The sequence below is a fragment of the Xiphophorus maculatus genome, chromosome 15 (assembly GCF_002775205.1).
Source record: "Xiphophorus maculatus strain JP 163 A chromosome 15, X_maculatus-5.0-male, whole genome shotgun sequence".
In the NCBI taxonomy this organism is placed as follows: Eukaryota; Metazoa; Chordata; class Actinopteri; order Cyprinodontiformes; family Poeciliidae; genus Xiphophorus; species Xiphophorus maculatus.
This window is the reverse complement of record NC_036457.1, coordinates 818,717-844,557: the sequence shown is the minus strand read 5'-3', so window position 1 is coordinate 844,557 and position 25,841 is coordinate 818,717. Positions and strand designations below refer to the sequence as shown.

Here is a 25,841-nt window from a genome sequence, read left to right as displayed (position 1 = left end):
AAAAAACTAAATCTTGGATTTGGCGCCTCCTAGTGGCGGCTTTACAGCACATTTTAGCAAAAACTACTAACTTAAAAACTTATTTAAAAAAAAGCTAATTTTAAAAGCTAAAGTGCCTCTATCTAATGCCAACTATAATTTATTTACCAAAATAATACCCACCAATCAGCATTTTTTCTTTCTTAATTTATTTTTTAACCAAAAAGTAGAAACATGTTTTGTTGTTTGTGCTTTTTTAGGAAAATCCACCATCTGCCCTTGCCATCTGCCCCAACCTACTCTCCCTCTGGGCTACAAAAATAAACAAAAAATTTGCCAAATCTGATCAAAAAAGTCATTCTCAAAATTAAAATTGTAATTTGGTGATTTGGAAACATCTCAGCCAAACGTTCAGATAAAATAAAAAATCAAATGTTTTATGAATTAAAGCTTGTGCGTTTTGTTACCGGAGCTGCCGCAGCTCGGCGAGGAGAGCCGGGTTGGTGCTGCACCGCTCTGGGCTCGGCTGACACGCTGCGTCATGCTCGGCACGGAGACGTTTGATTTCTGCCAAGATCTCTCTGGGAAAAGAGAAAACCAGGCTGGTCAGCACCGGGCAGCTTCACAAACACACACCTCCACAGTTTCCTCCACTTTTACAGATTCCACTTAAAATGTTAAGAAACTAAAACACTCTGTAAGTATGGCAGCTTACTTTTCAGACCAGACATTAAAAATCCCCATTTGAGGGAATGATACACTGCAAATCACAAAATCTTACTTTTATAATTTATAATATGGAAAAAATGTCTTGTACATTGTCATCAATATTATGGAATTATTTACTTAAATCAAGCTCCTAGATCTTGATGAAAAGTTACTTGTAAGTTAGTTTTGTTTAATTTCAAGTGTGCAAAGACATTTACACTACAAAGTAGATCAAAAATATTTGGTAAGATTTTGTGTTTTTGCAGTGTAGATAAGGTAGATAATACTTTTCAGACCAAAACAATTTTGCTTTATTTTTCTCAAAAACTGGCAGATTGAAAGTAATTCTTTACTTTTATCAACATGTTTCTTCTGACTGGATGCAATAAAATGTGAAAGAGTATCTGCGCACTGCAAAAACTGATTTTTAAAGTTTCGAGTGAAAATATCCCACTACACATGAAATTAAATTAAATTTTCTCAAAGTGATAATCCATTTTACATCAGAAACAAACTTTTTAACTCTGAGAAACTTAAATCTAATTTTTTCTGCACTCATTTCATGACATCTTTGCATGTGCAAACTTGTTATTTTACTTTATTTATTTATATTCGGTCATATTGAATTACTTAAATCACTCTTAGGTGTATGTATATTTTATAAATTTGATCTCTTATGGTTATATTTGGGAGTTTTTTCTTGTTTTTTATTTTTATTTTTATGAATTAGCTTGTCAGCTAATAAATTTCCCCCTGGGGATGAATAAAGTATATTCTATTCTATTAGTTGAATAAAAATCTATTTACATGCACAGAGGTGTGAATAATTTTGGCTGTAACTGAATGCATTCCAGATTTCAGGCTTTTACTTGTAATATAATTTTAAACTTTTAATTCCACTTTACAATATATGCTTTAACATAACACCAGAACTAGATGTACATGTTTTTGTGGTTGTAATGGGACAAATGTTTAACTGTATTGCCGTCTGTACCTGTTTTTGCACTCCAGTTGAGCGATGAGCTCCCTTTTCTGTTTGTTCACATCAAAGTTGATGCTCCTTGTCGGAATCATCTGAAACACACACGCATCACTTTCCTCATTAATAAAAAAGAAACTAAAACTTTATATTGATCCGCTTTAGTTATTCGGTTATTTCTCTCTCACTCCTGTGCTTTCTGTCTCTGCCAGTCGAGACGTGTAGCGAGCGATAAGTTTGTGCTCCTCATCCTGCCTGCCTGGACTGTCGACGCCACTGAAACACACAAACATTTGGCTTAGGCTCAAACGATTAATCTGATTAATCACAATGAACCGATTATTGACATAATCGTCAACTAATTTAGTAATTAATTAACTGTTAACTGGAGAGTAAAAAAAAAGGCTAACTGATGAAAGAACAACACAATCAGAGAAATGGTTCAGCCTAAATTGTACACATTTTTTCTGTAAATATTTTCCACCTAGAACTCCTCAAGTGTCACAGTTTTAACGTCACTCTATTCAAATTCTGCACAAATAATGTTATCCTATTAAGTACCTTTCACTATCCAATTATTAACTGGTTAATGAAAAATATGTCAACAGATTAGCCCTTCTGTATTGATGCTAGGACAATTATTTTTACCTGCAGATGCAGATAATACATTATTTATGCATTATCTTATTTAAAAGAGGAATTGAATTATTAAATGTTGTTTTGCATTTGTTAATGTATTTCACATATTGTATAAAAAAATGTAAGTGGCTAAATGGAAACATTTGCAGAATGGTCCTTTTTACTGATTAATCGTTGGAACAATCAATCAAATAATCGATTGTTAAAATAATAATTTTTTGGTTGGTAAATAAACGTGTTTCTGAATTTGTATCCCTCTTCCTGCCCTTTGGAAGTAGGTGAAGTATTCCTGACACTTAATCATTGTCCCCGTTTAACCCAGAAAACTGATTTGAATATTTTCAGGCCCATTTGTCGATTCCAAATTTAGCCTAAATGAAGACGTTAATATTGAGGCTTCATTAGCCCGTTTTGATCATCTATAGCAGCTGTTCCTAAGGTGATTTCCTGCTGTTTCACACCTGACTGAAATGAATCGATGCATCATTATACATCTAAAACCTGCATGACAAGTGAAGGCGAGTGGTTGAGCTGAAGTCTGTTAGCTCACTCATTGTTGTCCTCTGTTCACCTTAAGAAAGGTTGTGCTGTTTTGTAATTGAGACTGGCCACAACAATGCCATAAACAAGTTTTGAGTTAAACACGTGGAAATAAAAAAAGAAATTGTTGTATACGGCCAATTATTATGTGCATTAATGACATGTCAGGGCCATTTGTAACTTTACAAGCACAATAAAACTCAACTTTAGTTGCTTCGTCAGAAACAAATCTTCTGCTGTCGACGTGTGAGCAGAGCACAATACGCCAGCAAAGCGTAAAAACAAAGAACAGTTCTCGTTAACTGAGACTGGAGACGGTTCAAAAGAATCGAATCGTTTGTGAACGACGCATCAAAACTCTCAGCAGCTATAACTTAGCTTCCTCTGTAATCCTGACGTTGTTTTCTTTCCACCGGTATCTTCAGCTTTTCTTCTGGGTGCTCTGATTTTAAACCATTTATCCATTACTATTTTAAAACACAATCTTCGGTAAGCTAGCTGTGGCGTCGCACTTTGAGCTGACGTCACGGCAAATAAACGGTCGTTTACATGCAGTACCTTGCTGACCACCAGGGGGCGGCCGAGGACCGCAGTTTCAGAAAGACTGCTATATACAGTAGAGGTATAAGTGTAAAAGAGGTTGGATATAAATTATTTTATTCTCATTTTTACTCATAATTTTCTTTCTGAAAAATGTACCCATCGCTGTATATCACTGAATAATCGTTTGCACACTGCAAAAACAAAATCTTACATTTTTATCTAGTTTCTAGAGCAAATAATACCAGTTCCACTGAGATTATTTCACTTATAAGATGGGACAAATGTCTTGTTAAAAGTGAAATGATCTGCCGCTGTAACTAGAACTTTTTAAATCAATATTAATAATAATACTGACTTAAAACAAGCTCCTACATGTTGCTGAAAAGTTGCACATAAATAGGGCTGCAACTAACGTTTATTCAGTTATTGATTACTGGTAAACTCCTGTCCCAACCCTCGCTGGTGTGTTTGTGCTTCTCTCACCAGGGGCCGCTCTGCAGTCGATTGACATACGCTGCAATCAGAGCGTGTTCCTCGTTCATCCTCTGAGCTGCTGCCAAGCTGGGTGGAAAGAGAAACAGACGGTCACAATCCCTCCAGTTGGTTCATTTACAGTTTTAGGTGATTTGATCTTCTTATTCTAAGAATGACAGATTGAAATTAAGAGATTAGATGGATTACGGCATGTTAAATATAACTTTTTCTAAATACTTTATTTAAAAGAACATTTCTAATATTTTCTGGCCCACCATAGCAACTTACATGGCCCTTTAGATTCCAGAAGAATGCATAAATAAAACCTTTAACGTAACAGTTGTGTACTTAAGTAATATTGTATTGTTTTTTCCATGTTTATGGAACATCAACAGATCCCCAGATCTTTTTACGATGATGCTTAAATTGCGAGTTTACCGCAAATTTTCCACCAAAATGGTCAGACATTGTGTTTATGTGATGCTAACTCCCACCTGCTGGTGGCAGTATTACTTACTTCTACTTCACTGGTTCCTCTGCTTTACTTGATGTCAAGTAATAATCCGTTATCAAACAAAAAGTCCCACTTACCATCATACATATGTGTAAATATTACAAAATACTATGCAGCAATTTCTAAATTAGCTCGACAAATCAGTGATTTTGATCAGTGAAAAAGATCAACTCCTGGAGGGACTGATCAGTTTCAAAACATGTCCAATATTATTTAATTTTAAGAATTGATTATCAGGTACAGACAAAAAACAGTTACTGAATAAAAGCAGCTACATGAAAGGAATTATGAAGGATTTTTTTCTATATAAGCTCGACTGTTTTAACCATGACAGCCAAACAGAAAGTAAACAGTGAAGTTAATATTTCTCTACTCTTTGTGTCACTCTTTACCTTTTGGACGACTCTGGTACCGCTGAAGACAGCAACATGGCCTCATTGGTGTTCCCAATCGGTCTGGAGGGGCTGAGTAACAAACATGCACAACCATAAAGGCCTCGACATCAGCAGTTTAAAAGCATAGACCTCCCTATCAGAAAACACACACATTCTCTCACACTCTCATACCCACACTGAAAGTCACGTGGTTTTGAGTGCATTCATGCAACAGCGAATCGTTATATAGTCTGAGCAAACACAGACAGGCCAAAGATCGGCAGAGGGAGAGAAAACTGAAAGGAAGAGGGGAAGGAAATGCACACAAAGTTGGAAATTATCTGTGCAGAAACCAAAAAAAGTAAGTCTGCACAAATATCATTATTATACTCACTTATATGGCTCCCTGAGTATAACGCCTGCAGGTCGGTAACGACCCAGTCTGCAGCCGTTTGGACAATCAAACAGCAAAGATCCACCAAGAGGGCGGAGCGACCAGAGCATTTTGCTCAGAGAGGAGGGTCTGCGATTCTCAGTCCTATCTAAATGTCCTATTAGCATATGAATATGTTTTATGTTGCTCAGGAGTCTACAAATTAATCAGAAAGCAAATTATTTTGTTCTTAAATAAAATAACTCCTCCAATATTTTCTAGTGTCGCCCCTCTGCTTTACTGGCTTCTGCAAAAAGTAAACGTAGCAACATCAAATGTAGCTAAAATGAAAAATGTTCGTAGAAATTCAACACCTTTTTTAAATAACATGAATAATATTTTGAAAAAGCCCAACTGCACGCAATTTAAGAGAGGATAATGTGCTCACAAGGGCTGCAAGTAACAATAACTTTATCAATTATTTTGATAACTAAGTGGATAAAAAATTGGCATATTCTTCAGATTTTTTTACACTTTTTATTTAAATACTGTAAATATTTTATTGCCTAAAATGCAGTATCATAGCTTTCCTTTAGTGAATGTTTGATGATTTGTAGCAAAGGATGCATCTGAAGTGCAATGCAGTGCAGGGGCGATCTGTTGACTTTTTCTTGAGAAACCAATTAATAATTGGATATGAAAAAATTATTAATAGAACCATTTTGTCACAGAATTTGAATCAGATGAAGCTAAAACGATGCTACTTTAGTTTTGGGTAGAACATTTCGACAAAGTTGTTTTAAATTTCACCTTAAATGCAGACTATACATTTTTTTTCCAGTTTTAGCTTAACAACTGCTCTGTCTATGTCATTCTTTCAGCAAATGGCCTTTTCTCGAGTCTGCATGCTCCACTTAACGATTAATTGATTACTAAATTAGTTGACAATTTTTTCAATAATTGATCCATCACGATCCAACCTGATTAATTGTCTCAGCGCTAGTGTTCAGTAAGTTCACCATAGCTGCACTTTTTCAATCGTCCAACTGTTGCAAAACAGAGATGATCTGCTCCTAACTTTTAAGTGCAACACAACGTAAATGCAGTTTTTAACGCTTGTTGTTTAGCGTCTACAACAGAGATGTGTGGCGCTGCTGTGAGGTCGTACATGATGTTGGTGAGGTTAAGGGTCCGCTCAGGCTCCTCGGGGTAAATCGGATGGGGCGGTTCCCTTGACGACACGCAGCCCAGCGTCCGGCTCAGGGCGCGACCAAACTTCTTCGCAGGAGATTTCTGCAAAAAAAACGGGAAAAAAAATTGTTTGGTACATGTCACCGCCATCTTTCCTTTGAAAATGATTATCACAATCAGTTAGAAAATTTCTAGATGTATCATATTTAGTAGAACTATAACAAAAATAAAGACGTCTATGTATTTTCAAATTTATGTTAAAAACACATTTATTCTGTGGATGGATGGACGGATGGATGTTTGGATAAACTAATGGATGGATGGATGGATGGATGGATGGATGGATGGATGGATGGATGGACAAACTGGATAGTTTAAATTAGATTCCATTCAATTCTAGATTACTAAAACTTCTAATACGACTTTTCTGAATTTGAAAGGCAAGAAATTATTTCATGAACATCAAACAGAAGAAGAATAAAAACACGGAGGAGGTAAAAATAATAAAATAAACATAAATCTGCTGAGGATAACTAGCAGAAAGTGTTTGCAGGCAGGAAGCTGCTCTGGTGAGACGTTTATCCCTGAAACCGAGGCATTAATGCGATGTGACAGGACTTTGTTATGAATAATTTAACTCCCATTTCTGCGTCTTTAAATTCATTATTTCTCTGCTGAAATTATTTTACTCTCCAATCTGGTGGATCTCCAGGATAAACTGGAAAAAACAACAAAAGTGGAAATAAACACATCCGGTGATGACCTGCTTTCAACCATTTAATATTTCAAAGTTGAATCGGCCTTTTTTTAAGAAGTGAAATTAAATAATCTGCGTTGTTTTTCTCCAGAGAGCGCCCCCTGGTGTCACACGTAAGAAATCGCAGCAGGACTCACCCAGGAGGAGTACTCCTTCATCTGGTGCTGGTGAGAGCCGCTGGTATTTCCACGCCAGAAGCAGTTCTGGCACAGCTGGTAACCGCGGCAACGGAGGCAGCGGTAACGGAAGCCAGTGATCCCGTTGCTACGGCAATAGGAGCAGGAAACCGGATGATAGACTGAAAAACAAACAAAACAAACACTTATTTTTAGCAGTAAAGCAAACAAAACCAAAATAAATATGATAAAAAACTAAAATAATTAATGAAATTCTGTATATTTTTTCTAAAGATTGATATGCACAATATTTCAGATAAAAAAAAACAATTAAGCAATAAAAAGGCTTTGTTCAAAATGCCTTAAATTCAATAAACTGCTAAGTTGACATTTTTTCCTATTTAGTCACACACACAAAAAATTGGGCTATTATCAATTAATTTAGTGATTAATTTGAAGATTAATTGAACAAAACAATTGGCACATTCAGGGGTTCCACTTAACTCTTTTGTATACAATATTAAAAATACATTAAGAAATGCAAATAAACAATTAAATTCCTATTTGAGATAAGAAAATAAGTGTTTTATTGCCTAAAATACAATAACATATACACCTGATCATTTGTAACAAAGGATCTGCATAAAAAATAAATACTTCCAACATTAAAATGAGAAAAGCTCAGTCATTTCTGCTCAACTTAACATCAATACATTGTAGGTTACTCTGCTGATAATTTCCGGCTCTTTTTATGACATTTATTTAAGTTCAAATACATGAAGTTATAAATAAAGACAAATAAATCCTGAAATGAATAAATTTTGAAATGAAGATATATAAAAATTTTAAAATGATTGACAAAGTCAGCTCCCCGTTAAAAAAATATGTTTTCAATATCTAGTTTTTATTTTAGTGGCACAATTATTTATTTGATGTAGTAATTATCAATTTAACCTTGAATGAAGCAGCTCTCCATAGTTGGGCCAATATGGTTATTTGAGTGTTTTTGTAAAAATCTATCCTATGAATATTCCTGCAATTTAATCCTTGGATTTTGAGTAAGTGTGTGTAGGGGTGTGTGTGTGTACCGTGCTCCACGTTGGCCATGCGGTGCATCAGCGGCAGCCAGACCAGACACTCCGGAGGCTCAGCTACGATGTCCAGGAACATGTTGAGCATCACCCGTTTCTACAAACAAAAAAGAAAAACTGCTGAGACATTTTATGACCAAACATCGTTCCATGTTTCTGTTTTCTTTGTTAGGAACTCCAACTAATCTCTGAGTAACAAAACCCAGATGAGTGAAGTGTGTGTACCTGCTGTGGGAAACAGGAGCGAGCCACAGTGTGTGTGTATCCGAAGGACGGTCCTTCATGCAGAGCAGTGGGCAGCTTGAGAGCCTCTCTTAGAAAACTGTCAAACTTGGACAGAACCATGACTCCCTTGGAGTCAGAAACCTGAGAAAACACATCTACAGACAGAAACATGATGAATATTATTACGAAAATTACAGATGTCTGTGTGGAGGAGGACTAGGGCCACTGGAAAAAACTGATTATGACCTGTTTCCTAAGAATTAAAGTAAGAGAACGAGTTTGACAACAGAAGATCAAAGGCAACATTGTAGAAAAAAAAGTCAGAATTCAGAGATTAATGTCTGAATTCTGAGATTACAGTACGAATTCATAGATTACTGTACGAATTCAGAGGAAAAAAGTCTGAATTCTGAGGTTAAAGTCCTACTTCAGAGATTAAAGCTTGAATTCAGAGATTAAAGTTCTAATTCTGAGAATAAAAGTCTGAATTCTGAGATTAATCTCCAAATTCTAAGAAAAAATGCCACAATAAAAAAAAAATCAAAATTCTGAGACTAAAGTTTAAATTCTGAGATTAAATTTAAATTCTAAAATAAATGTCCGAATTCTGACATTAAAGGTCTGATTTCTTTTTTTTCCAGTGGTCCTAATGCTCTTCTGTATGTCTGTCAGTCATGCATTATTATTTTTGTCACGTTTAAGCCTTCCAGATTAAACTGATTTGAGTTAATCCAAGAATAAATTAGTTTGTTTATTAACGTAGAAGACTATCAAAACCAGAAAGAATTATTTAACCCCCTCTTTAAGTCATGAATTAACACAGATTAACCACTTGCTACACCCACGTCTAATTATTGGCAGACTTATTTATTTAAAAAATAACTTAATTAGAACCCATCTGTCAGTTTAAAGTAGAAAAAAAGATAGCTCAAAGCAAAATAAATAAATTAATAAAAAATAAATCATGTCAATTTAAAAGAATTCAAAGACAGATGAAAAATAATTGCATTTCTAAGGCTTGGATGTTTAAAAAAAAACACAGAGAGAGAAAGAACTGCAGCTGTTAAGTATCAAAGACATTTGCCTTTTGTGCATTTAGGTTTCTCCAAACCGCCACCATTGTAAAATGAGTTTATTAGTAAAACTATGGGGTGATTATGTCTGAAAATTGTCACACACAGAATCAAAAATGTATATTAAAAATATTTTTAAGTGTTATTTGAAGCCTTTGGGCAGAAAGTAAACAATGATTTCTACTCACATCGCAGTTTGTCCACCAGTTTTCCTCCACAAAGTATAGAGAGCATCGCTTTAACAGAGAGAACGGTCAGACGGCTTTCTGGATCACTGGAACGATGAAAACACATTTACACTTAGCGTTCGCAAATTAGTGCAGCAGATAAATGAATATTTCAGCAAAATATCCCACATGTGGACACAAGAACCTAACGTGGCACAGATTTTCCAGGTGTTTCATTTTTGAAGAAGAACAAAAAATGTTGAAATTCAAGTGGCTGATGGGAAATATGAATTTTTGAGCATATTACTGGTAAATATTGTACCAGTAATACGCTGCTGTATGTGAACAGGTTACCAGTCAACGGCGGCCAGCATGAATTCGACGAGGAGGATGGTGCTCTCCTGCGGGTTGATGATGTGTGTGGTGGGAAGGCGTTTGCTGAGCTGGTTGAACAGGGAGGAAACCAGGTTCTCCAGTCTGGTAACGGAGATCCCGGCGTTGAGCTCTACGGCGTTGAGCCCAGCGTCCCGCACCGCCTCGATCACGTTGTAAATGTCGATCAGATGCACTGGAAGGAGGAAGACACAACATCAGCTAGCTTCCTCTCCTCTTCTAAAACGTGTTAGATTGTAAGGAAGTCTTAAAATATAACTGAGAGCTTGTCAGCCATGATGATGCTCACAGTTGCATCTTTTCTGAATAAATCTGAGCTTGCAGGCGGTCCGATATGTAGAGAGACAAATGGAATCAAAGTTCTGTTCCCCTGCGGAAAAGTCAGAAACAAAAACCTTTAATTCATCTGGCAAAAATTATTTCATAACATCCTTCAAGGGAGAAATAGAAATAATACAGATAATTATTCTCACCGAGCTCCACTAATATCTGCCTCCCCTCAGTTCTAGGAGCAGCTCTCCCTCCTTCCGCCATCACCATCCTACAGAAACAGGAAAACAGCTCAGAAAAGTAAAGAAAACAATCACCTTCCACACATCAGAGCAGAATCTGAAGGCCAAACTCCTTTAGTTTTACACTAAGATGTTTAAAATCAGTTCGTAAAGGGTGAAGGATATGTCTGAATGAATGAATGAATGAATGAATGAATGAATGAATGAATGAATGAAACAGTTGAGTGAATGAATGAATGAATAAATAAACTAAGGAATGAATAAATGCATTAATGAATAAATTAACAAAAGGTGAATTAATGAATTCATAGATGAATGAATGAATGAATGAATTCATAAATGAATGAATGCACAGATGATAAATACATGAAGAATTGAATAAATATATTAATATATGCATATACCGGTGAATGAATGAATGAATGAATGAATGAATGAATGAATGAATGAATGCTTAGGTTAATAAATGAATAAATGCCTACATGAATGAAAGAATAAACAGAAGAATAAATATATGGATGAATAAAAGCACAGATGAAATGATAAATGAATACATGAATGAATAAATAAATGGATGGATGAGATATGCACTAAATGTCCGATTCTTATCCAGCCCTTCAAATTATTTTAATTAAATATTTATAAACTGCAAATTTATAAACTTTTCCGGACTGAGTGGAAACACTGGTACAGGCCGCGCTATCCCAGTATAACCAGTCTCACTGTCTGGGGCAGACTGGTTAGAGGATTGCATCAACATACTGTAGTTTTCTTTTTAAACTAAAGAGGATGGATTCATTTAAATACAATTTTTATTTGTTGAAACAAATAAAAATAATAGAAGAATATAAGAAAAACTTTCACTGTAAATATTTTTTTTCATTTTAAGAGACGGTTAAAAAAATCAAAGTGCTGAGTAAATAAACACATCAACAAGAACAGAAGAAGAAAACTAGTTTGCTGTTCTGATTGGAGGAAAAACGAGGAAAGCAGAGAGAAAACGATAAAAAAATGCTAAATTGAGGAAAGAAAAAGCTCAACATGTAACTAAGACGACAGAGTTGCGGACAAATATCTGCATTCTTTGTACAATGTGGTGACAAGTCAACCCCCCAGCTCCTTCACACACATTCCTGAGAGGATTTGAAGGCTTCCCAGGAGACTTTGTCCTTCATCCACACAAAATAAAGACTCCTCGTTTCACTTCCTCACAGTTACAAATCACTTTTTTAACAGTTGCTAAAAATATTGTCAAGTTTAGTCAAGGATAAGCCATTTATTTATTTAAACAGTGACAAACTAAGCAACTCTAATCTACATGATGACAGAAAACTAGTAAACTAGAAAACTAGTAAACGCTCACAAAAGGTCCAGGTTTTGTTTACTACAGTAATTTATGAAGATCTATGTTAATCCCTGACAACAGTTCTGCACCAACAGAAGAAATTCACATTTTTTAACTTAAATTATTAAAATGTTTTTTAAAAGTAGCCTTACAAACATTAAAAATGAATCAACAACAACTAAGAGGTTTTAGAAGAACAATCACTACAAATTCTAAAAATTCTAAACAGCGCTATCTATTCGCATATTGTAATAAAATGGCTGAAACTGTAGCAATTAATCACGATTAATTGATTATTGAAATAATTGTGAAGTAATTTAGTAAACGATTAATCGCTAATAAGCGTATATAGACGTTTTTAAAAAGTCATTTGAGGAAAAAACAAGCCAAAACTGTTCAAAAATACAGATAGATTTTGCATTTAAGATATAAAAAAAAACATTTGTCTGTAAATATGTTTTACCCTCAAGTGGCATAGTTTTAACTTCAGCCAGTTCAAATTCTGAAAATAAAATCTCATATCAAGCACCTTTTGCTACCCAGTTATTAACTGGTTAATCCAAAAAGTAATCAACAAATCAATCCTACACTGTACTGACGTTCAGTCAAGCCGAAGTGATCAAGCGTTCACTAAAGGAAAGCTTTATTATGGCTTTTAGAAAATAAAATGTTTATTTTCTAATTAAATGTTTATTTTCTAATCAAAAGAATTTGAATCATTTATTAGTATTTTTCTGTATTTCTAATATGTTATAAAATAAGCTTAAGTTGTTAAATGAAAAATTTGCAGAATTTATTAAACATTTTCAAACTGATTAATTGGCAGAATAACTGATTAATTGCTATAGATGGCATCACAAGAGCGACTGTTGATGGTGTTTTTTGCACAGGTTGAATTAGAGAGGCTTTTGTCAATTAATAAACAAAATAAAGCAAAAGAAAACTTACTCTGAAGGTATTTACAATCACAGTAACTTACTGTACAGATATTATTAAAAACTGGTCATTTATGGAGTTTTAGAAAGAGATAAGTTTTTGCCCTATAAATATGCCATTAAAGAAAAGGGTTTTTTTGCATAAAACTTTTTCTTTTTGTCTTAAAGCCAGACAGGATGTGAAAGGATAAGAAAATTTCACTCAAAACAAGATATTATCAGCCACATGTTGCGCTAGTTTAGCCAACAGAGCTAAAAGTAGCAGATCATTCAGTTTTGGTAAAGTTTTGTTTGGGACATTAGGTGTGTCATTGCAATGCATACAGATTAGAAATAAGTTGTAATGGTTGAAATTTTGAACAGAAAGGAACATAAACACTTCGGAAAGAAAACAACTGCTGTGCCTGAGCATGTTTCTGGTGAGGTTTCCCACTAAATACCAGTGGCTTTGTGCCATCAACAACCGTTAGGCTTCTCCCTGTAACATTATAACTATGTGAAGTCTCCTGACAAGACAGTAAATGTAGCTAAGTTGAACCAAACATTGTTTTTCTCTGCTCAATTACACTGTGGAAATAAAACAGATACATATGAAACACATTTGTAGAACGTGGGACGCCAAAGAGGAGTCAGTGGCTTTGGAAAGCATTTTGAAAAATGAAACCTTCAGCTTCTCCAGTTCTGAGCAGCTGGAACAAGCTGTTCTGATCAGAAAGCAGTTGCAATACAAAAGATAAAATACTAAAAATTACCTGTAAATTGTAGAATTTAATCTTCTAAAACAGAGCTGCACATATTATTATTTTAGTTATTCATTAATCAATTATTTTTGATGATTAATAGCATAAAAAATAGACAGTGTCTAGATTTTTCTAAATGCAAATAAACAATTCTATTCCCTTTTTATATAAGAAAATAAATAATTTATTGCCTAAATGCAATATTCAAGCAATTCCTTTAGTTTGGTCATTTGTAGCAAAAGATGCGTCTGCAGCAAAAAAAAAAAATTATTCCAACATCAACATGTTTAAAGCTCTTCCTCTTCTGACTGACTTTAGATCAATAGAATACTAATCTGTTGAATATGTTTTGCTTAACAGAATTTAAACAAAAATAAAAACTATGCCACTTGAGTTTTGTACAGAATATATGCGCAAAGTTTTTATTTTTTATTTGATCTTAGATGCTAGTTGTATATTTCTGTACAGTTTTGGGTCAATTACTGCTCTGAACATGTTGTTCTTGCTGCAAATAGCCTTTTTTAGTGTGTATACTCTGGTTAACAATTAATCAATAACTAAATTAGTTGACAATTATGTCAACAATTGATTAATCACGATTAATCATTTCAGCCCTACTATCTGGTTTTTAAAGTTTATTCAGCACGGTGAGGAATTATGTAAATTTTTTACAATTCACTAAACAATTACAAAGAATATCAAATGCCTAAAAACAGTGCAGGTAACATCTTTGCAGATCCCACACATACTGGACACAAACAGTTTACTTTTGCCATTTGTGGCCCTCAGACTGAGTTTGTGCAATTTCAAGAATGATACAAATTTATCCTGTCCAGCTCAGGTGGTTAATGCAAATAGAGACTTTTTATATATATATAAAAATGTTTAAATAAACATAATTTTCTTACAATGTAAAATAAGTCAAGTAGAAAACAATGTATTTTTCAACTATTCAGAGACTTTTACTGAAAACCTGACTAAGCTTTTATTTAATTTCCTAAAGCATTTTGAAAGAGAGAAACCCAAATCTTGTTCTTATTAGCGAGAATAAATTCGTTGCCTTTCTTTTAATCCTTCTTACGTTTTGGATTTATGATGAATAACATCCTTTCCTTATAAAAAACAAACAATAAACTAAAACATTATAGAACTAATTGCTTGATTTTAGTTTTCTTTTTATTTAGTTTGGACACCCCTAATATAAAACATGCGACTCAAAGAACATGGCTGCTTTTTGAAGGTTACATTGTCGTCCTTTTCAAATTTTAACTTAAGTATCCATTCAAAATATATTTTAGTTGTTTTCTATACAATTTTTCAATTCAAGCTACAAATATCTTCTAACATTTCATAATCCAAAGGTCAATTAAATAGGTGAATGAACATGAGAAACATGCTTCATGATCTCATTCATAATCTTTTCTTACTGGAGTTAAAAATAGGGCAGTGACTTCTCCCAGCAGCTCACCAGTTACCGCACTGGTCTCCCACGATGTGCAAGTTGTTATTTCCATCTTGGTGATAACTACTCCCAGTCTGCCTGTCCATGTCTGTCTGAGGGTGAGTAAAGCTGACATGGGAGAACATTTGGTCTGTGAGATCAGTTTCCTGTTTTAGCTGTGAAAGCTTTAAATCACTGAAGATACAATTACTCTCTCACAACTACATCAGAGGAATGGAAACGGCTTGGCGACCATTTTTCCAATCAATACTGGAATCGGATCCTTGGCGAATCTCAAACAGATCTTCGCCAGACATAAAGAGCTGCAATTTTCTTACCACATTTTCTGGCATTTAGCAAATAGAAATAATTTTTGAAATTCTAACTAACCTAAAATAAGAAAATTTTGTCTGATATAACATCAGAAAGAAAAAGAATAAGAGTATGAAAATATCTGGTTTCAAATGTTTTCCAAATTTAAGGTTTTAATTAGATGCTCGATTTAACTTTATCACTAAACTATGCAGTTTGAATATTAAAAACTTTCAAAGAATTTATACAGAAATCAAGCACTTTCCAAACCTTGAAAGCATTTAATATAAGTACATTTCCAAGGATTTCAAGGACCTGTATGAACCCTCTCTGCAGACTGCATGTGTTGCCTTTCAGAGCTTGTGTAGGCGGTGACTCACACCTGCATTGCACAGCGGTGTTTTAACATGGCCGACATTTGCTGATTTTAAAAACACGAGAACAGTTCAACATTGGTTAGATTTTGCACTAAATTTGTGCGTGTGGTCATACCTCTCAGTGTCAGGAGGTCAAACAGGCCCAGAGGGAGAGGGGGGTCTTCAATGCAGGACGTCTAGCAGACACAGAGGGAAGAAAAATGTCTTCTTAGCATGTGGATAGTAATGTCAAAGGTCATTCGGGGACACAGACAAACACAGCTGACAGGAAATACACTTCAGATTGTTAGAGCAGAACCTCCTCCTCATCATCACTTGGAGTTAAAAAGAATACTTTAAGGGGGTATTAACATTTTGGACATTTCATCTCTGCTGACTTTCTAACAGTCATCTCCCCAACACTGACCCAAAAAAATGTTAGAATTTCTTTTGTGGTTGGTAATAAAATTTGATTGAATCCTCATGTTGGAACAGAATTTACTCCGAATACACTCTGAAAAGACTTTTTATTTCTCTGGAGTCAAAGTAAATGTGGGATTATTTACAGCAGGGTTTCTGCAGGTTCTATTAACTCAAATTTAAAACTTTTTAAGACCATTATGAATGAAATTTAAGACTTGCATTGCAACAAATGTACAAAAGATAATCACAAATAAATACATCTCATGGGTTGGCAATAGAAGTGAGCCAATAGCTAGCTAGCTTTATACTTGCTAGGTAGTTAGCAAGGGTAAAGCAAGCTAGCTACCCTATAGGAGCTGGCTAACTACCATAGGGTACCTATGAAAAGTTAGCCTATGGTAACTCCAATACATCTCCTACCAGGCAAAAAGGGGGATTTCAAGTTTTAACAAACAAAAATTTATAAAAAACTGTTTGCTAGCATCTAACAATTATGTTCCTGGTTAGGTAGTTAGCCAGCTACCGCAGGATTGCTGGCTAACTACCAGCTAGCCAGCAATCCTGGCTAACTGGATACCATATCCAAAGGTAGTAAGAGTAGGTAGTAACCCTTGCCAACTACCTATTTATGCTAGTCAACTAGCAAGGCTAAAGCTAACTACTTAGCTGCATTTGGGTAGTTAGTGTGCCCTTTGCCAGCTAACTACACTATGCCAGCTAGTCTGCTAGATAGCTAGCTTGCTAGATGGATATTTTTGCCCTTGCTATGTACCAAGGGTATAGCTAGGGTATATCTAAGGTATAGCTAGGATAAAGTATAAAACTACTAATATACAAGATTAAGGAGTCCTGCCACGACAAAATTCAAGACTTGTTATGAACGCATTTAAGCCCCACCTAATTTCATTTAAAGAGTAAGACATTTTAAGGCCTTAATTTGAAATGCATCAACTTAAGACTTTTTAAGGTTGTGTGGATATCCGGTGCAGTCATTAGCTTCAAATAAATAGAAGATTTAGCAAGGAAGGCATGTGCAATTTGCATTGATGGTAAATGCTTTTTTATGTTCAAAACAATAGAAATTGCCAAGTGGTTTTGTTTTACCTACTGAGACGTCGGTAGGACATAAGAAAAGGAAGTAAATACAGAGCAGTTGCCAAACACCAACAAGAAAAAAAACCTCTCACAGAAACACAAACCCTCCAATACATCTTGTATCAGACAACAATGGGGATTGGAAGTTTGAACAGATGAAAGTGAATAAAAAATCGTTTGCTAGCTTCTAGAAATTATGTTCCTGTCGGCATCCAAACCTCAACACCCGCAGATGATGATAATCTCAACACTGGACTGAAGTGTAAACATCTCCCGGGGTAAGAGCCATGCTTATTTTTGCTATTTTGTACTGCGTACTGTACATAATTTGAGCAGAGAGTGACACAAATTTACTGTTTTCTCTGAGTTTTTCAGATTTTAAAAGGAAGGACTAGACTTATGTGAAAACTTAATAACACCCTAAATCTAATAACTCATCGTCCCTCTCTTGCAACAAATACATGAAGCATCTTTTATATCACTTTAGATACATTTTCTAAGGAGAATTGACCCACACAGGAGAATTATCAAGCATTAATGGTGTGTTCAAAGTCACAGTACATCTCAATTGCATTTAAGTCTAGAGCTTTGGCATCACATTCCTGCCAAAAAACATATAAAGCTTATTAAACAAGCACAACAGAACATTTAGGGTGTTTTCACACCTGAAAGCCCGGTTCACTTGGTTCAATCGGGGACTAAAATTGCAACATTTGTTACATTTTCAGCTGGTGTGGTTCGCTTTCACACTGCAACATGTCAAACGAACCGAACCCTATGGAAAATCGCTTCCCCTCCTAGCCTCTGGGGGCGCTGCTGTAATGTAGCAGTGCTTCGGTGCGAGTTGGGATTTAATTGCAAACCGTTTTTTGTGTTTTCTCAAGTTATATCTGTCTAATATTAAAATATATTTGCTGATCCAAAGTACTAATCAGACTAAAAAGCAAAAATAAAGGTAATCTATAAGCGATCAAATCCATCCATCCATCCATCCATCCATCTTCTTCCGCTTATCCGAGGTCGGGTCGCGGGGGTAGCAGCTTCAGAAGGGAGGCCCAGACTTCCCTCTCCCCAGCCACTTCTTCTAGCTCCTCCGGGGGAATCCCGAGGCGTTCCCAGGCCAGCCGAGAGACATAGTCCCTCCAGCGTGTCCTGGGTCTTCCCCGGGGCCTCCTCCCGGTGGGACGTGCCCGGAACACCTCACCAGGGAGGCGTCCAGGAGGCATCCTGACCAGATGCCCGAGCCACCTCAACTGGCTCCTCTCGATGTGAAGGAGCAGCGGCTCTACTCTGAGTCCCTCCCGGATGACTGAGCTTCTCACCCTATCTCTAAGGGAGAGCCCAGCCACCCTACGGAGAAAACCCATTTCGGCCGCTTTTCATCAAATCCTTTTTCATCAAAAACTCCAAAAGTCCCAAAAGTCAAATTGTGCAAATTATTTTTACTATGTTAACTTCAACTCATTAAACTATTTAAAAACAACAGCAGTCATGAAGCCCTGAGTACTGTACAGCTACAATCAAGCAACAACAATGAACTGATTGAACTCTTTTCAGAACTGCTTTAATTGTCATAATTCAATATTTTAAGTACGCCCAAGAGCTCCAGCTGTGAGTGACACAACTAAAATAAATGATTGTGAATGTGTCTGTTTTCCTGCCTAGGGCTCTTTAAATGCACAGTTTACATTTTAAAATTTGTTCTGGTTCTGGTGTATCAAATAAAAGCAAATATTCAACAATAAAAGCATATAATAGTGGCATATATATATATATATATATATATATAAACATATTTAAGACAGTGAGCATTACATCAGAGGAGACCACCCAACCAGTGCACCTGTTTAATAACAGCCACCACACACACTCTCCCCAGTGGTTGTATATGCAAACCTGCACACCTGCACAAGACAAATGGACCTGAAAACAAACACAAACTATACTTACCAAAGGTTTTCTCTCTGTTTTTGCTAACAAGTAGAGCAGCTGTTAAATCCCAGCTACTCTCAAGCTAAAAACAAACACACTACAGCTTTGACTGCAAGCAAAAGAAACCCAAAAAACCCAGCAACACTGGACTTACCGTGTTCAGAAACAGCTTAAAACTTAATTTGTCGAAGTAAAGAAGCAGCAATAAGGCAGGGAAAAGGGCGTCTATCAGACGAAGGGGAACTGAAGAGGGGTAAGAGGGTGTTTACTATACACAACTTGAAGACCACATGACCAAATTACCCCTCGCAGCTGTCCATCGTTGTCTCTGCACTGACAGGACCCCGAGCACTGAGCGAGTGTGTTTTAAATTTACATTACTCTGTGCAGTAACTGTAGTCGCCAGCATTTCTAAAGCACCTCTGAGCGCCATTTACCCTCCGAACAACCGCAAAGACCTCTGGAAAGCTTGCAACAATTTTCTAAATTAACGTTTAAAAAGGTTACGATTTCAGGAAATGGGGAAGAGGTGCTGACTGAATCAATGGTGGTTTTACTACAGGGTGCTGGGAGACAAGAGTTAAAAAGGGCCTGTTATGCTAACTTCACTTTTAGCATGTTTTTGTACTTCCATTTGGGTCTCTACAGCTTCTAAAAACAGGCCAACACTTAAAAAAATGCAACCCAAAAACAATAAAAACATGCTGTTTTGTTGCCAATAAGTTCATATTTTTTAGTGTCTGGAAAATGAGCAGTTCAAAAACCTTCCAAATGCAACGTCACAAATCAGCAGGCTGCAACCGTTACCAAACAACCCCAGCCCGGCCCAGCCCGTCACCTAGCAACCCAAGACGAGCTCCAACACGTTTGGTCAGCTGGCTTATTTTGCATAATAGAAAAACTATTATGCAAAAGTCAGATTTAGCATATTTTTATACTTCCAGTTGCGTTTCAACAGCCCAAGCACTTTAAAAAACAACAACCCAGGTATTTTTTGGCAATAAGTTAATGCTTTTTGGTATCTGGAAAACAAACCGCTGAGCCAATCAACAAACACTGTGCTGTTACCTAGCAACCCAAGCCGAACTCCAGCATATCTGGCCAGCTGGTCTCGCTGCTGAATGTGCTGTACAATGGCTGCTGGAAAGGACAAGTGTTTTCTTGCTGACTTATTATCCAGAAACCACTCTTTGCATTCTTGTTGGTTGTGCAGGCGGCTGTACTAATGCTTTTCAAAGATGTACGGCTGAATAATTGCGCATGTCTTTGCAGCCATTTTAACGTGCGAGTGTGAACATTGAGTTGGGGGGGGCATCCCAACTCAATGTTGGGATCCTAATGAGCTGCAGCAGCTCATTATGATTTAAAGTGACAAGACGCCCTAAAACATTTCATTCTGAAAGGAGCTCAAAACCAGACCAGACTAAAATCTCATCATGTAAGAATGATTTTACACAAAAAATTTAATGAACATGTTCTGTATCCTAACCGGTTCAAGGACACATAATGTCACATTTAAGACAAATAGAAAAAGTTTGAGGTTCATCTTTTGAAATTAATATGCGTTTGCTTTAGGGGAGTACAGGTAATTTGCAAAAACACTGGGAAACACATTAATGCTGGATTATTAAAATGATTGGCCAATCATCAACATTTTTAAAATATTCAAATAAGTTTCCATTAATTTCAATAAATTCCTGTAAATTCTCCATTAATTTTTGTTATTTCCAAATTAAGGTTCCTACTTTCTTAAATCCTGGATTATAGCAACTCTATTAACATTTATTTATTTTCTGAAAGCAGAGGTTATTTTTGGGGGGTTAGTAACATGTTGCCAATACAAAAAAACAGAATAAAGAAAAGAAAAATACTTAAAAAAAAAAAAACAAAAACAGAAAATGTAATGAATAAAATTTATTTACCTTTTGGATAGTCCTATTTATTATCAAACTAGAATAGCTTTACAAAATCCAAATATTAAAATAAATAAATGAATTATTGTGAAAAGGTAATTATTGAAGGCTTCAACAACATTTAACTGATTTTTTAATTTAATTTTTTACTTTTTTTATTATTATTATTTTACAGCTGAGAGGTTTTCACATTTGCATACCAATTTCTGGCAAACATTATGTAGCAGATAATGTAATAGCTCTAAAAAGACTGAATATACAGAGAGAAAGTTCCACCAAAAAAACTCATTGAGGATCAAATTAACAAATTTCATCATGGTAATCTAATGTGGATTTGGATTTGACTAAAACAAAGTTATCTTGATGAACAACTCCAAGATGATGATGTTTCAAACACAATCTCCACATCACAAAAGGTTTATTATTATCAAATTACATTATGTTTACTGAGTTTAATCTGACATTAAGACCAGTTTAAGCTGACTGGGAGCCTTTCATAGATCATATTTCATTGTCTCACTTGTACCAGAACCAACTTGCCCCACCAACACAGGCTTTCACATTGTTTGCCATTTTGAGCTAGGACATTCAATGCTACATTTAATTACAGCATGCATATCCTATTATTAGGCTCTGCGTTTGTACATTTACATTTTCAGATATCTAAATTGACAAAGCAACTTTTAAATTTATTTACAGGAACAATAATCGCAAGGATGCAGAGAAAGAAACTCTGCAGGATAAGATGTAACAGAAACTGTGGTGAATTAAAGAAACCGGAAGGAAGCATAAGCGCGAGAAACAGGATGAGCATGCAAGAGACAAAAGATAGGAAGTGAAAGTCGTGTCTTCTGTTGCGTAGAAAACTGCAGTGCATTTTTTATTTTGGCACAGCATGTACAAATTCACTTGACTTTTTGTGCAAACATACCGCAGTGTCAATGACCTCAGAATCACCTGGACAGGAATTCAAACAAGCTGTTATGCAAATATTCTCCCAAGCATCGGTGAAAGAAAAGTAAATGAACAAGGAACAAGTCATTCTTCTCTACCTCGCGGCAATGCTGCGAGCTACGTTGTGTATTAACTCAGATCCGCTCGTGTTAAACAGCAATTGGTTGAAGAGCTCTGTGAACTTTACAGCAATTACTCCTACATGCAAAACGAAAAACGCTTTAATTTCACTATAATCTGATTCCTGGGGAATTATATAAACCAGACTAATCATAGGTTTCATCCTCTCTGCTATTATCTCCCCACCCACAGCGAAGATAGTCGCACAGTTCAGCCGTGCAGTAAACCAACAACAAGTCTTTCCATATGGGTTTAAAGAAAAGGTTATAAGGAAAAAGCTTTTGTAAAGACATACCAGATTCTTTTGCAGATCTACCCGCTTATTAGGTGAAGGGTGGTGGATGCTAGAAAAAATGGCAGATGGCTAATTCTTGTTTGCCTTTTCATTTCTCCCTGTTTTAAGTGTAAACATACCTTCCCTCGCCTGAAGCACAAAATATGTCCCCAGTAGGCAAAAAAGCTCCCAATTTTATCAGTTCTTATAAACTAATCTGTGCTTTCCACTGTTATAACTTGGTGAAACCTGTTATTCTGCTTAATAGTTGATGCTTTTTTAAATCAGAACATTTACATTTTTATTTAAATTTTCAAGCACTTTTTTTTTTTACCACCCACCACAAATCTCCAATTTCCAGTTCATAAAAGGCTGCCTTCACGTTTTTGTAATCATAATTGTTTTACAGATAGATCAAAACTAAAAGGAAAAAAATACAAACAATAAGCAAATTACAAGGCTAATGTGATAAGCAATGAAGTCAGAGTGAAACAGCTAAATTTTAAATTAACCTTTTGTATCCTTTTAAATCTTTTTGCTTTCTTCCTTTATAATTTGCCCCGACTGAGTTTACTTTGGGCTCTTATGTAAATTAATAAAATAAGAAAACGAATGAATAAATCTATTGGAACAATGTATTCATAGCATCTGCATTCACTGACCACTGGTCTTGATTTCAGTTGCAGATTATATATAGCAAAGTCCAGAGTTTGTGTTAACATGAGAATTAATCTATTCTACCTATGTTGACTAAAATATCCTAAGGAATAAATGTAGTTTTTAAGGTCACAATCTAATTCCAGAAGGTGTACCTACAAAAGTGTTTTCATATTTTCACAATTCTCCTGTTTATTTACTTAGATTCCTGAAGAGGTGGTTGCTTTTTGGCCCTACTTTGGGCACAGCTACTGTAAATGCTTCTGTTCAGAAAAAAAGGCTAACACTTATACACATAAATTGGTAAGCCGAATTTAATATTGAACACTGATGACTTTAATAACCCTTAAAGTTGAGGCCCAGAGTTAGTATGTTTTGAAGAAAAGGTAAGAAAACTAGCAATTACCAGATTTTTGAATGGAGTAATGTTCCTCCCACCGATGAGGAACTGAACACCAATTGCCGTTTTGATTTGAAAAGTGGGCATGTCTTAGTCATGGCAGGGAAAGACAGCCCTTTCTATTAAAAAAATCCACGTACCCTGCTCATCTAACGGTTTTTAAGTTTGCATCATCGCTTCCAACAACAACAATCATTATAAAATATAAATGATCCTGAATTTCTCTTAAGTTCTGCCAACTTTCGGGGCAGCTTTGTGACACATGAGCGGCCATATTGCAGGAAAGTTTAACTCCCTGTTCACCTTGTTCCCCCGAATGAATGCGCTTTTAGGAGCCTCTCACTCCTAAACTTTTGTACTTTTTAGCATTTAAAAAGAAACCTTTCACGTAACTAAAACGTCCAGTTGAATTTCTAAACCACGTTGTGTGTTTTCAGTATGCAACATAAGACGAGATTTACTCACCGGGACTATTTTCGGCAGGTATTCCCGTCCAAATACATCAACACAGAAACCCGTGTGACACCGACTTCAAGTTTCTTCACTCCCCCTTCGCTTTTTTGTGACCTCCACCTGGGCTAGGCTGTTATCTTTCACCAGTCCCGTTATTTATTTCCGGAAAGAGCCATGTTTGTCACCCTGCACACCCGCCCGCAGCAGCTACTTCACCGGCTGCTGCTGCTGCGATGAAGTGAACTATTTTTGAAAGAAAGTCACTCCTCTCTGGTTCGTCCTGCTTCCTGCCCCTTTTTTTACACGACTCGTTCGCTCAAAACCAACCCACACGACTAAAATTACAAGTGCCAGTTTCATTTGGGGAAAAAAGATAAACGTATTATGTCGGTTTTTACTTTAAATCAAGAAGATGAACTAAATGCAGGGCCGGTCCAAAGTTTTCTGGGGCCCCAAGCTGAATTTGTTTGCAGGACCCAAAATAGGTTGTAAAAAATTCGTACACCTCATTAAATATAAAGAAAATGTCACATGTTGATGTTGGATCTCGTTTATATTTGTATCGGGGAAAGAAAGTTATATAATTGCAGTTAAACAATAAAAATTAAAAATTTTCTTCAATAAAGTGGAACCCCACTTATATTTTTCTGTATAAGTTTTATTTTAAAAATATCATATTTGTTAAAAGAGTTAGCTTTGACATGAAAGTATATTATGAGACAGATAATCTGTGAAAAGATCGAGATCCTCCACCTCCTCCCTGAGCTACTATTGCAGTCTGAAGAAATGCACCACTGCCAACCAAAACAATCAGAGGCAGGAGGAGGGCCTCAGCACCATCAGTCATCCTCATGTACTTGCTACTAAATCTGCTAATAGTGGAGAAACAACTTACAATTACAGGAAAGCTGTTTATTCACTTTCACCAGTGGCTATGCTAACTAGCCATCGCATTCTCAACAGGCTTTGCTGGTGGGGAAAAGAGAGCAGAGAGCAAGGTGGCAATTTTTTAAGCAAATTATCTGTTTTGTGCTTTACTGTCAGTTTTGACAAATATGTAAAAAAAAAATTAAATAAAATTTACATACTGCAACTTTACATGTAAAGTTCTTTATTAAGAAATTGTCACATGTTGATTTAGATTTTTATATTAGATATTATATTTATATTAGATTTTTATAGTATATACAGTTTATGTAACTGGAAAAAAAAAGTTACATAAACAACAAAAATTTACATATTTTTTATAGTGTACACCCACCTATATGTCTTCTGTGGAACTATTTGAGAAATACAATATAATTTCTAAATTACAGAAAGAAAATATAGCTTGAGAAGCAGAAATACCTAGACGCAATGCTACTTGACCTGCGATCAAAGGGTGTTTGCAAAGCAGCTAATGCAGGAGCGCTATCATTTTCTGCCCATCCCCTCGCAGTTCCTCTAGACTAGCGGCAGCAGCAATTAGCAAAAACCTGGTGGAACTCATAAACTTCTAGAAACTACTTCACATAATGAGCAGAATTGTTGGGATGACATATTAAAGGCAGAGTGTTGGAAAGAGCAGAAGCGTCTTAAAGAGACAGAAGCCAAATTCAAAAAGTCAAATTGTGAAGTCAAATTTCTTTTAAGTTATGTTTCATATCATAACACATTTTAGTAACAGCTGAAGTTCTTTGGTTGAGCTAGAAAAGTGATTTATATTAGAAAAACAGAGACTTCAATGGTTTTCCTAAATGTTTCATACTGCTTTGTAATAGTTAATAAGAGGGGCAACAATCGATTTCCTAAATTGGCAATAAAATAAACTGCGGCGGCGATTGTGTTTTTTCCCCAGAGTTAT

General features: G+C 35.7%; 1 protein-coding gene across 4 annotated transcripts in view; it reads right to left on the bottom strand.

Moving 5' to 3' along the window:
- The window catches only part of LOC102216585 (dystrobrevin beta-like), a 31,014-nt gene extending 6,773 nt beyond the window's left edge, over positions 1–24,241 (bottom strand). For 3 of the 4 annotated variants that reach the window (XM_023348186.1, XM_023348188.1, XM_023348189.1), the window contains exons 1-15: positions 24,011–24,241; positions 15,914–15,974; positions 10,610–10,677; positions 10,426–10,506; positions 10,098–10,311; positions 9,765–9,850; positions 8,504–8,658; positions 8,276–8,375; positions 7,209–7,369; positions 6,292–6,416; positions 4,769–4,840; positions 3,872–3,949; positions 1,855–1,942; positions 1,682–1,761; positions 447–560 (exon numbers count right to left, since the gene is read on the bottom strand). In XM_023348186.1, the coding sequence (XP_023203954.1) occupies positions 447–560; positions 1,682–1,761; positions 1,855–1,942; positions 3,872–3,949; positions 4,769–4,840; positions 6,292–6,416; positions 7,209–7,369; positions 8,276–8,375; positions 8,504–8,658; positions 9,765–9,850; positions 10,098–10,311; positions 10,426–10,506; positions 10,610–10,676 (1,421 nt within the window). In that variant the 5' untranslated portion in view covers position 10,677; positions 15,914–15,974; positions 24,011–24,241. Of the gene's footprint in view, positions 1–446; positions 561–1,681; positions 1,762–1,854; positions 1,943–3,871; positions 3,950–4,768; positions 4,841–6,291; positions 6,417–7,208; positions 7,370–8,275; positions 8,376–8,503; positions 8,659–9,764; positions 9,851–10,097; positions 10,312–10,425; positions 10,507–10,609; positions 10,678–15,913; positions 15,975–19,381; positions 19,475–24,010 lie in introns of those variants that run through there. The other variant, XM_023348187.1, reaches the window with a different exon arrangement.
- Positions 24,242–25,841: the final 1,600 nt, after the last annotated feature.